General features: G+C 43.4%; 1 protein-coding gene across 2 annotated transcripts in view; it reads left to right on the top strand.

Annotated features, from left to right (window-relative positions):
* LOC131136463 (kazrin) overlaps positions 1–13685 on the top strand; it is a 60016-nt gene that overhangs the window by 23139 nt on the left and 23192 nt on the right. For both annotated transcript variants that reach the window (XM_078798323.1, XM_058083304.2), the window contains exon 3: positions 1180–1369. In XM_078798323.1, coding sequence (XP_078654449.1) covers positions 1180–1369 — 190 coding nt within the window. The remainder of the gene's footprint in view (positions 1–1179; positions 1370–13685) is intronic.

Below are 13685 nucleotides of genomic sequence, written 5' to 3'. Positions count from 1 at the left end.
GCGAGAGGATACAGTGCAGCAGGCCGATGTTGATATAAAAAGCTGAGAAAGTCAGTATTTATTATTTATTTAAAGCAGTATTTATTTTATCATTCTAGAATAAACACAGGTTGTTCGTGGAATGAGGAGGTGCAGGAGTGCATAGAGCGAAAAAGGTTAGCTAAGAAGAAGTGGGACATTGAGAGGACTGAAGAGTGGGCGTGCCTACATTAAAACAGACCGTTTTCACATGAAATCGAAAGAAATACAACTGAATAGGTGCAGCTTCTGGAAGAACTAGAAAGCTTAGTATGCTGGTTATTGTGTGTAGCTGCTCTATAGCTGTACAATGAGCATAATAGGTTTCATATTATTTAATTATATTTACATTTATTCAAATACATTTTAAATGTGTGATTATGAAATAACTTATTTATTTATATCATGGCCTTTTATTTGATTAATCTCGATGCCGTAAATATTAGTTTTTTAGAACATCACAATTCATTGCCACAATCCCCTTGCTGTGTTACTGTGATGAAAGCTTGTTGTTTGTGCAACTCTAATTATTTTTTCCCCTTGCTATTGCTTATTTGTCAAGTTAATGAGTTTCTTTTACTTTGAGCACCGAAGGAGGGACACACAACACACAGAGAGACGATAACTTAACACTTTCGCTTCATATGTTTTCCCACCATTTGTCATGTTTCCGTCAGAACCTTACAGAAATATCTTTTCCAAAACAGCTGTGTTGAGGTGTTGTGCTGTAGTGACTTCCCTGAACTCACAAGCGCAGCTTGCTCCCCCTCTGACTAGATGTGCAAATGGTACGGTCCATTTAAAAAGGTGCCTGTCATCTCTCAATGCTCTGTGTCCTTTCAACAGTCAGCTGCAGTGAGCACATTTCACACAGGGGTAGTGCAGGCGGCACGCACGCGCACGCACGCGCACGCACGTGCCTACAGAACTCTCAACCACATGCACACGCAGCACGCTGACACTCACGCCACACTAGCACTCTCTCCCCCCAGCTGATTCCCATTTCCCCCGAGCCGGATGACTTCTGTGCAAGCAAAAGGACAAACTGCTTGAAGGATTTAACTTGGCTTTTTTTCCTGGATTTATTCACGGACATCATCCTTCCTCTTGAAATGCACAAGTTGGCAGCATGACACCTACTCCACATTCCCCTCTCTGCAGGCAAAAATCCTGAAAATGATGGATGACAACAAGCAGCTGGCTCAGCGTATAGACGGGGCCATCCAGTCGGCCAGCCAGGAGGTGACCAACCTGCGTTCCGAGCTGAGTGCCACCAGCCGCAGACTGACCGAGCTGGGTGCCGCTGACCCCTCCGGCAGCATGCTCGAGACCCTGCAGCACAACCACAACGGTAAGACAAGCCGGCGTGGAGAGTGCATGCTTAGTGGAGTTGAACATAAGAGATGTGGTGTTTCTGCCTTGTGTCCATTTTCAACCCCCACCTCTCCTTCCCCATGTTGAATAATTAACCTTGTGAACCTTTAAGAGGGGGGGGGGGGGTGATGCTGCACTTTGGTCATAGTAGAGTGGCTAAAGTTACACAACCTCTTTTTGTCTCCTGGCATTGCTGCCTGCCAGTCCATTCATTTCACCCTAAACTGGCCAATGGGGCTCTTAAAGGAGAAGGGGGGTGGTTTTAGGGTTGCTGTGGGTTACTGTTACTGAGAGCTCTTGAATAGCTGCCCAGTGTGTAGAATGCTGTGCAGCTGGTGCTCCAGTGTGCCCTTTCCTACCTTCGTATGCCGACTTGGACGTAGATAGTTGACAGATGTGAGTATTTACACATGGTTGGTGACATAAGCACGCATGGGTTACCAACTCCTGGCACACACTACTTTCACACACTCGCTGTTGCCATAGCAGTCGTGCTCAGAGATCAGGCAACCCTCATAAATATCTGCATTACTTCCTACTCTCACGAGGACGATGACCTCTGCCAGCTCTGGCTGCCGTTGACCTCTGGGACAACACTTACGTAATTATTGGTCATCACTTTGTGTTTTTATGTTATTTCGCGACCCCCTTTAATTGTCACACCTCTGCTGTTACCATAGCAGTGTTTGTGTGTGAGTGACGACAAGCGTTCCTCTCAGAGCGCTGATGTCATCGTCCCTCGTAACTGCTGAGATGAAATGAAATGACGCCCGCAAGGTACATGTTCAGCGGTGTAATCATGTGACGAACTCATTAGACTCTCTTCAACGCCTTTGGAGCAATCACAGGCTTTTTTGGACTTGTCACGATGATGAAAATAGTGTACTTGCCATTGGCGATATGATATTGTGATATCGTCCTGATACCTCATGATGGGATTTTGCCACTTTCCTTCATTTTGTAGAAAATGTCATGCCTCGCTGGTAATCACTGGTAATCACACCTTTTGCAGCCTTTTGACCAACCAGGGCTTGTCAAAGCAGGGCTAGAGTTTTAAATAATATGCCTGCCTCCGATGTGTTATCTCAGTGGCATTCTAACATCTGCTCTGGTGAGATACTACATTAGTATTTGCTCAGCTCGTGTGAGCACGATGAGTATATTTTCACCACGTTGTATTCCATGGCTTTAATACAAGGAAGGTTTTACAGTGCCCGGTGACCATGTGGAGGTTTTGAGTGAAATAATTTTGAACGTAGCTTGTCTTAGCCATAAATACACAATCTCCACACACTCGGGACACACTTCTGTAACCGTCCTTCAAAATAAGAGCGCTGTTTGCCCCATGTCTGTGTAAACAAAACAAGAATGTCTTAAAAATATCTTGCATATGCAGCTGGAATTGCATGGGTGACTACATCTTCCTTCATCACAATTCCTTATTGCAAATGATCTTCTGGGCCACCAAGTGTTCCATGTGTTTTTGTAGGTCCCACGCTGAACATCGCTAACACATGTCCCGTTGAGACACTTTATTATTGTTGCTTCTGCTTTTATTTGGCATCCATGCCCTTTCCACTCTATTTTATTTTTCCTTCATGCCTACCTCTTGCTATCTGTTCCTGGTCTCCTCTCCCTCGCTACACCCTGAGGTGTATGCTAGAAACGGCTGTGGCCTGGCGGATTAGGTAATTTATCATCAGTGGCTATGTTGGGAGGTGCACACTCAGGGTTACTGGTTCATTGCACACGTGCGGCACAGCGAGGAGTCCTGAGGGAAGCGGCGTTGGTGGTGCTACCTGCCTGGCACTGCAGCAACAGAAGCACAAGTAACCTTGCTAGTCGGCAAGCCTACTCTAATTATATTTCAGCCTACAGGGTGACTCTTGTTCTACAAAGTGCATAAAGTATAATAACATGCATTTCCTGTATTCTTAGCAGTGAGGGTACACTTCGAGCTCTTGTTGTTACAATAATTACACAATGAATATGCACTTGGAAATACAAACTGTAAGTACAAGTAGTCAAGCACCTTTTACAACAAATGTCTTTCAGAGCCCATATTTGCCAAGTGGTACTTGCGTTTGAAGGCTTCAGACAAGTAATTTCCGTAATCTTTGACTGTTTGGAGTTAGAAATCCTACTGGAGTAAAAGGAATAGCGTCCATGTTCACCTTGCTTGTATTGGTGCTTTGTCATTGCAGTGCATCGCTCACTGTTGAAACATGAAGCATTTAGCCATGTTATTACTTTGTAAGGGAAGGAATATCATCCCCAGCACACCTTACTTTTCCCAGTAAGGCTGTGGTCCTGTCAAAATCCATGCAGTTTTATTGATGTGTAGAATTTCCTGAAATTTGATTGCAGGTTTTTGCTTGAACGGCATTTCCCACTGACATTTTATAACATACTATTATTTTTACATTTTGTTGAAGGGGCATAGATTTACAGCTGCTGTCACTCAGAGAAGCATTTGGCGTGGAATAACCACAGCACAAAGAGAAAGGACGGGGGGGGGGGGGGGGGGGGTGACGGCAATGCGGTCCTGAATGACAGAAGTGAATTAGCTCAAGCTGTGAAAAAACTCTCATGAGGATTTTTTATTTTTTTTTAATGGTATGTGACACGACAACAAAAGATAGCCCTCCTCAGGTTTCGTGTTTATGGTCATTTATTTGTCAGGTATTGTCCATATGGCTTCTCATCACGGCGGTCCTCCCATTAAACTCGCCAATTTCGTTTGGCGTCTTGTATTTCACACATCGCCTGGTGCAATAACTTTGCTAATGAATCTTACTTTAGGGTTAGGAAATTGCCGCCCAGCGGTGGTTGTATTTCAAATGGAACAAGCCATGTTGGCATAATTAATAAGGCTGAAACAGCTGAACATGTGAATGAAAGTGGTAATTAGCGGCTTTGAATATGCATCAATGATGAATGATGTTAGTGTGTAACCATGCGATTTTGAGTCACTCATTTAGGCATCCTGTACATGAAGGAATCATCAGAGAGACATTAGATGACTTTGTAATCAGATGAACAAGCTATATGAGTTAACCTTTTCCACATTTTGGGTGTGTTTTTACAGGACTGTAGTAGAGAAGAAGCGTTACCTGTAGGGTATCCACTTCCAGGACATCAAACCCAATTCTCACTCCCACACTAATATACTCACATACTGTGTTATTATACAGCTTAGCATACCTTCACTACAAAGCCTCTATTGTTAACACATTATTGTTCTGCATGTCATTAAAATGATATAAAACTCATTTTGTACAACTCTGATCTCCTGTTGGTCTCCATGGCCTACTTGTATGTTTGCCTTTTGGGCCCAAACGACAGATATTGCAGAAGAAAAAAATTTAGTATCTTATCATCACCAGCAATCAAAAAAGAAATAGAATCTGGAACAGCAGAAGTTACACAAGAAGTTGATGCATCAAGATCACGTTCAGGGACTACGGAATAGATGCCTTGGATGTTCAAAGCCAAGTGTTCTTCCTGCTCTGTAGCCCCAGAGATCTGGCTCCTCACGGCCCGAGATAGGAGATAAGGAAAGAAGGCGCTCGTCAAGCAAAGAGCCCCCCCAGTGAATGTGATGTGATGGAAGACGTAGGAGAAATAAGAGACTGGTTGAGAGAGGGTCTGCTGCAGGGCTTCCTAAGATATTGTCAGCAATTATTCACAGTGAGGTGCAGCCGTACGATTGACTGTGGCAGCAGCAACGACGAAATGACATTTTCCCTTGTTCATTTCTCATTTCTGGGGGTTGTAGATTGAATGGATGTGAGACTTTGTCTATTTCTGTCCTCTGTCCCATTTTTGGGAGGCCCATACAGTACATGTGTTTGATGTGACTGATCTTGATATTCTTTTGGGAGTCTGGCATCAAGCTGTTAAAAAATAAACGCAGCTGTACTGACGATAGCAAAGCAAAAGCGAATAATGTAGCTTTTTGTAGATGATGTGGGTTTATCCTACATTACATTACCATAATTACTCCTGTTAATGCTTTATTCAAATAACTGCCGAATCCGACAGTCACCGGGTTTTGTGGTCTACAAAAACAAATCACCAGTGGGATCTCTAATTTGTGCCGTGTCTAAAATCATAGTGATAAAAAGCTGTGGCTGTAGGCAACCTACTGCTGCAGTTTTATTAAAGTTCATATTTTTTGACATGAAGTCGTATGACACCCCCATAAGCAGTGAAATCCGTCAACAATGACTTACTCCCCACTTTGTTTCCTGAGTCGAGTTCTGGTGGGATTTCGGTACTGAGGAAAGTACTTAAGGCTAGTAGCTGGGGACTATGCTGGGATAGTGAACCTAAACATGTCTGACTACAAAGCTTTGTCCGGTTGGAACAACAAGTACTTTGGCTTCCTCTGACCCGACATTTAAAATGAAGTCGATTTTCCAGTTGGAGCTCCAAGTGCCTTAAATTCTTGGCTTTCTTAGTCGCGTGCCCTCTTTGCGATGTCAGCATTGCACTTTGTCAGATGTTCATTGATGCAGAGGTTTGTTTCTTCCAGCGTACTCTTCTGTCTCAGCAACGCTACCTTGTTTTGTCTCTTGTTGAACTATATGATGACGACAACAGCGGATGTTGTCCTGTTATTCCTGCCCGACATTGGGATGCATGTATTCATGTTGTTGACATCCACAGTTGGTCCCCTGTTGCTCTGTTGGAACAACATATTGTCCTTGGTTATCAGCTGCTAAGAATGGCGTGCTATGTGAAGCTCGGTCATAATTACATTGTTCATGTGGGTCAACTGCTCCAAATGTATTTATTTTTCCTTTATTTTAACATAATAATTGCATTTTTAGATGCATTTTCATTCTTGTTTCATGAGGGATGTGAAAGACGTGTTTCATGCTGTTAAGCTCCATTCAGCTCCTTCCTTGTGTCCTTCAACATAATAATTATGTTGTGTACCTGGGTTCATGTGACCTTTAAATATTACTTTTTGGGGAATGTAAATACATACTTTACAACTGCTACTTTTGAAAGCGTCAAGCAATAAAAATGTACATATAAAGCACATTGAAACCTCCTGTTTTATTTGCAATGTGGAAGACAGGCCTTATCGGAGTAGTAACAAAAGGACAGGTACCACTCAATGCTGTGTCAGTCTCCAAATAGTCATGACACCTCATCTCTCTTGAGGAAAGCAGCTTTGTCTAGCACCGCTCCTCCAAACAAGGAGAGTTCAGCCCAAGTTCAACAGGAAGTTGTGAGAGAGAGAGAGAGGAGGTGAGGTTTCCCCTTTCGTGTCAGTCGCTCTCAAACTTTTGGGACTGATGGAGAGGGGGAAAGGTGCTTGGGTTTGACAGATGAAAGGTTACAGACATGGAAGAGGAGGACAGGTCCTATTGGACCAGAAAGGGGCCAATAAATGCCATGTTTCGGAAGAGAGTCTTAATAATAAAGTACAATGTTTCCCATACGTTGGTGTAGTCATGGCGGCCCGTCAGATAAACAAACTATCGCCTTTGTGCCTTCACTAGTGTAGCCTCGCTACTGGCACAGAGAGGCTTTATTGCTTAGAAGATGCTCACTCTCTTCTGTTTTCATTTCATATGGAGCCAATGCCATTGTTGCTTATTGAGAGCTTATAATTGCAACCTGTTTTTTTTTATGGATATATCCATGTATTGATAAATGGAAATATCTATTATCGTAACTGGCCTACCTGTGGGTCTCTTCCCCTGCTGACAGCTCTGACAAAGTTAAATGTCAAGGTGATTTAAGCTTCCAACTTGCATGGAACAAATAACATCGACTGTATCGCCTGCTCTAAATGTCAGTGATTTTGATTCACAGCGGTCTTCCACATGAGCAGTGTGAAAAGTCTGATGAAATACAAATACTGCTTTTCTGCTTTTGGCTTGTTTGCTGGAATAGAGTTCTGAAAAAAATCAGTTTAGAATTGTGGTTGTCTTTGGTTGTTTATGAACAGACAGTCTTACCTGTATGATTTAATTCTATTATTAAATTCATTATGGGCCTGCCAGCGAAAGCACGCCCATGTCTGCTTTATGCCCCGCCCACTCCTGTTGGTTGCAGCCAAACACTGCACTCCATTTTGTCTCAATTGCTTCATGAATTCAGGGTGGAGGGTTTGCACCCCCGAGCCCAAACCCTGATAGTACATGTTAGAACACCTGACTGGAAGCCCGAGAATCAGGGCTGCCCCCCTCCGGTTGAGATCAGACCAGCCTCATGATTTCGTAGTCAAATCATGTCCCCATGCCACTGCATCATAAGTCTGTCCTGGTCTTTTGAGGATTTGAACAGATCTGCCAAATTGGGAGTCTGATGGCAGTCAGTGGCTGCGGGATCTCAGTGACGGAGTCCATGTGAGATAAGCGTGCATGGCAGCATGCGCGCTAAAGGACTCAGAGCGGTTTCTGCTCATTAGGATTCCACGCCGGCTGCCGAGCGACGTCGATGAGAAGGGCTGATGAGAGGACAAGCAACAGGGAGCCATAAATAGATCAAAACTAAAAGTGGACACGAGGAGGGAAGGCATGTTGTCTCTGTTAAGCTTTGACATGCTAAATAAAACGGTTCAGCAGAGAGACACCCAGAAGAATGACAACAACACTCGCCGGCCAATAATAAGAACTATCAGGCAAGACTGACAAGAGTGTGAAAATGTAGTGGGAAGATAGAAAATCAGCCTGAAGCCTTTCTCTCACTTATCTTTTTACTCCCTCTTCCCACTCTTCTGACTGTGATTAGTCGAGGGATAAGAAGCCCATGATTCCTCCATTTTCTGCTCCATTAGTTAGACTGACTCTGCACAGTCACCTTGTGTCAGTGTCCGAGTGCTTGTTTACACTATGCGCCTCTCTCATCTTTCTTTTCTAAGGACCCTCTTTCCACTGCTGTTCCCACTTTTGTGTATAAACGCCGCGTTAGTACTTTGACGTTTGTGCAGAAGCTCATTTGACATTTAAGAGACCTCACCATCCTTTCCAGTTAACCTTTCTCTCCTTTCTCGTCCTCCTGCAATCTTCTTTCTATTATTCACCTTCTTGCTATTTCATTCAGGCAATACCTCGGAGCTCTCTCACTTGTGTATGTCTGTGCATCCATGAGTAGAATGGAAGCAAATAGAATGAGGCAGCGAGGTGGAACCTCCTGCCTCATCTGGTAATGAGTCTGGAAAGTTCCCAGTCCGAAGCGTACCGTCTCTATGGGGATTGAGGTAAAGTCGTTGGCGCTGGCTTTGAACGCCACTGCAGGAGCAAACAATGCCAAGGACAACGCTTTTAGGGGTCTGTTCTACCATCTGCAACCACAGAGACACCTCACATTTTTCACAGATGTTTTCATTGGACACTTTTGGACCACACTTGCCACATTTATGCCTTTTTAATTTATCGCCTCATTTAAGATTTGTCCTGATTCCACAATAGATTCTTAAACGTTCTGCGTTTTCAGTCATGAAAGATAGCCGTCCTTCAGCACGGATGTGATGCCACCTCAGGTGCTCTCCTAGCAAGATGAGCCCACCCAGTGTATACGTTCGCTGCATGTACATTTGCATTAGCACGCTCTCATACACACCTATCGGCAATTTACTGTCATCAAGTCTTTGTTGGTAATTTCTTGTCACGCGTTTCAACCTCCCTTACATCCACCCCCAGCTCCTTCACTTATTGTTGATTTTTGTTATTATTGTTACGAGTCTTGACAAGGGAACAAAGCAACTATGTAGTTCATTTATTCCTTTGAGCTATGCTCTGACTGTTGCGCTGTTGTAAGTCAGTGATTGTATGCTAATTGCATACCGAGGTGTCTGCCCACACACCACAAGACGAGGTGGTTCTGGAACGATTTTTTTTATCAAGATCATTTTGTGGTATATCAAAAAGACACATGTTGCTACATGAGGGACAAAATATTAGAAACAGCTCACAGTATGGTACGGTGCAACCACGATATACTAATCATTTGATAGGTTATTTCCATATTGTACATACAAATTTACACCTTTTAATCAGATATTCAGTTTTCAGATTACAGTGGTGTGAAAACGTTTCAAGATATTCCGTTTATAAATAACTAGTTGTTTGGATCATTCATTCATTCATTCATTCATTCATTCAAGTGTTGCGGGGGTGCTAGAGCCTATCCCAGCTGTTTGGATCAGCAATTTGACTTAAATATATAGCAGATAAACACAGTGATATATGAGAAGTGAAACATTCATTTAGGGCGGCCCGGGGGCCACATCCGGCCTGCCAAGGGTTTAAATATGGCCCGTCCGTTCTTTTCAAAGTATTTCATTGAAACATACAACCTGGCATCATGGCTTGAGCCAACCTTTTGATGGTTTAGGTTTTTTTTTTTATCAATTTGGTTATTTGGTTATTTGGTGTGGTCTGCTGTTTATAAAGTGCTCCTGAAAAAAGATACAATAATTCCAGGTAGACTGTTAGAATTCATTCATTCATTCATTTTCTACCACTTATCCTCACAAGGGTTGCGGGGGTGCTGGAGCCTATCCCAGCTGTCTTCGGGCAAGAGGTGGGGTACACCCTGGACTGGTGGCCAGCCAATCACAGGGCACATATAGACAAACAACCATTCACACTCACATTCATACCTATGGACAATTTGGAGTGGCCAATTAACGTAGCATGTTTTTGGAATGTGGGAGGAAACCGGAGTACCTGGAAAAAACCCACACATGCACGGGGAGAACATGCAAACTCCACACAGAGATGGCCGAGGGTGGAATTGAACCTGGGTCTCCTAGCTGTGAGGTCTATGTGTAAAATATATAGTCTGCCCCCCCCGTCAATTTTGTTAAATCAATGCGCGAGTCAAAAGGTTTGCCCACTCCTGGTCTAGGGGAAGGATGCAAAAGCTAGCTCAGAGATTTCAGCTGTCAGGTTCCTCTGTGAGGAACATAGTGAGGAAATGGAAGACCACAGGCGCAGTTCTAGTTAAGGCCCGGAGTGGCAGGCCAAGAAAGATCTCAGATAAGGAGAGGCCAAGGATGGTGAGAAGAGTCAAAGTCAACCAACAGACCAGCTCCAAAGACCTCCAACATGATCTTGGTGCGGATGGGGTCACTGCATTGTTGTTGTGATCATTGTGATTGTTCAGGCTTGTAGCCGTGCATGTATTCACATTCTATTGTGATTGAGTATAAATTTGATAACTCCATATGTGACTATCCCAAACGGAAGGTCATGTTTTGCCCTAATTGGGACCGAGGGCAAACTCAATACAGCTGGTATTTGCACTACACGATGAAGAGGATTTTCTGAGTTTACTGCTCTCTGCAGCCAAGGGAGGAGAGGAGACAGGAAATTGGAAAAGGGAAATTGCTAGGCAAAAGGCTGAGAGTGGGCAGAGAAACAAAAGTGACCAATATTCAGTGAGAAGATTGAAGGCGACGAAAGGAAAGAAGAGACATAGCAGAGAGAGCGAGACAATACGAAAACATTGGCAGAGCATGCAAAGCTACGTGTGCTCATTTATCTTTCTGTCCGACGATTTTCTTTCTCCTTCAACCGACTGACATGACAAAATTAGATCAATACCTGTGAGTCCCAGTATACCTAATACCAGACCAGATTTGGCGCTGATAAAACAGTCTTAGATATTACTGTTGAAAACATCATTAAAAGAGCAATTTGCATAATCGCTCAACTTTAAAGTAACTCACCTTTCAGCTCTGGCAGGCACAAAAGCGCTTATCGGTGTATTGGTTGGTTAGTTCCTTATTGCTGAATGTTTCTCTTTACATCATGATGTTGGTGTTACTGGTTTTACTGAACTAGAGGAACTGACATTTTTTTCCATGGGGATAAATGAAAACTATATAGTTGTTGTTGCTTAGCTGTCTTTGTTTGACATATTGTGAGATGGAGGACATTGGTCCGTCACCCAACACGGTTGGATGGAGGACATTGGTCCGGCACCCAACACGGTTGGATGGAGGACATTGGTCTGACAACCTTTATCCGACAACCGACATGGTTGGATGGAGGACATTGGTCCAACAACCGACACGGTTGGATGGAGGACATTGGTCCGGCACCCGACATGGTTGGATGGAGGACGTCAGTCCTACACTGGTCCGGCACCCGACACGGTTGGATAGAGGACATTGGTCCGACAACCTTGGTCCGACAATAGACACGGTTGGATGGAGAACATTGGTCCGACAATCGACACGGTTGGATGGAGGACATTGGATGGAGGACATTGGTCCGGCACCCGACACGGTTGGATGGAGGACATCGGTCCGGCACCCGACACGGTTGGATGGAGGACATTGGTCCTACACTGGTCCGGCACCCGACACGGTTGGATAGAGGACATTGGTCCGACAACCTTGGTCCGACAACCGACACGGTTGGATGGAGAACATTGGTCCGACAATCGACACGGTTGGATGGAGAACATTGGATGGAGGACATTGGTCCGGCACCCGACACGGTTGGATGGAGGACATCGGTCCGGCACCCGACACGGTTGGATGGAGGACATCGGTCCGGCACCCAACACGGTTGGATGGAGGACATCGGTCCGGCACCCAACACGGTTGGACCAATGTTGTCTCAGCATGCATAGGCAGTTAGCCAAATTTGTCTAATGGATTCAGCTCTGTACTTTACAAGGCAAAAATGTATTCAAATGAAGGTGAAAAGTGCATCCGCTGGGGCTGAAATTGTTTCCACTTGAGTGAGACTTTGCAGTTAACCGCCGATGAATAAATGAATATATTTGTTCACTTGACTCTGCATGGGATCCTAGTTTGGGAGAGAGCCGCAGACAGATCTACTCAAGGTTATTTTACGCTGTTTCCTTGAAGGTGTCATGTCTTTGGTGGTCACTCTGGTGTCTTAAAATGCAGAATGTAGAGATTTGCTCCACTCCAAAATCATTTTAGAGATGTACCGTTTGTTCATGCTGCATTTCCAGTATCTGTCTATCATCTATCATTACATTATATTGATGAGACAATGGCCACCGCAGGAAGTACACTGTCCAGAAGAAAAACAACCACCAGGAATTCTACCAATGCTAACTTTTCTGTTATGTTTTATTTACGACTAATATTTCTTATTTGCTGTTGTGTCTACTATATTGGGGAGCATGAGTGGAAAATATAAATAAATAATCCTACCACGCAAAACTCACTTATCACGCTTGGTCCAGGAACCATTTCACTGCGATAAACAAGGGATTACAGTATTGTTTTGCTACATTCTGTTCTGAAGCTTTAATTGACCACTTTAAAGCACAATAGATAGCTTCTACGAGATAGGGTGTACTCCCGCTGATTAGGGTGTGTCTTCACATATTTATCAGCCGGGCCAATGGGAGGAAGAGATGCACGAGCACACATTGAGATTAACATGGAAAGCCGTGCCAGTCTTCTGGGATAAATGCAGTCAGAGAGCAGAGCGGCTGACAAAACGGCTCTAACTAGAGACAGAGAGCAGAGTGAATGAGCGAGGTGCAGCAAGGACGATGGAATATTCATCCCGGCATAGCGTCAGTGACAGGTTGCCACGGTGGGTATGCATCAGCCCTGAACTAAGGGGAACAGGGACCAACAGAGGTAATGGACCACAGACACATGAAGTATGGATTCACTGAGAAAAGGCAGTGTGAGGAGTCAAGGTAGTCTGGAGTAGTCATTTTTCACACAAGGAAAACAGGTTTTTATGGACCAAATGCTAGTGAATGACAATTTTATGAGTATTTCTTTAGAAATATGTACAATAGGTGAGCACAAAGTGACTTCAAAGCAGCAGCAATCACAGACTTGATACACTGGCCAAATCTAAGATAAAAAAAAGCTACTCAAAAGTAGTGAAATTATCTGTCCATGCAGCAACTAAATTTTACTTGGCAAGAAATCTTAATTTAAGATTTTTATATTTAGAAAATAAGCAGGACTGAAATCCTATTTTAAAGATTTTTATATGTTAAAAATAAGGTGGAAATACTAATAAAATTAAAAAAAACAAAAAAAAATATATATTTTTTACTGTGTTACAAATTATGAAAAAAATGTTAAACCAGTGAAATGATCTGTCTATGCAGCTAGGTCATTTTACTTGATAAAAAATCCTAAAATAAGATTTCTATATCTACAAAATAGGACCTCTAAGCTGAAAATACTTCATACCAATAAAAGTGAAATATTTAAAAAATAAGCAACAATTAAATGGCATATTAGTGCAAAAGAATGTGCATTTTCCTCACTTGGCTATTGTAGTATTGTGGAAGGAGGCTTAACACTCGCT

The sequence above is a fragment of the Doryrhamphus excisus genome, linkage group LG17 (assembly GCF_037039965.1).
Source record: "Doryrhamphus excisus strain RoL-2023G ecotype Guam linkage group LG17, RoL_Dexc_Guam_v1.1, whole genome shotgun sequence".
In the NCBI taxonomy this organism is placed as follows: Eukaryota; Metazoa; Chordata; class Actinopteri; order Syngnathiformes; family Syngnathidae; genus Doryrhamphus; species Doryrhamphus excisus.
The sequence above is the reverse complement of the archived record's forward strand: the minus strand, read 5'-3'. Positions and strand labels throughout refer to the sequence as shown.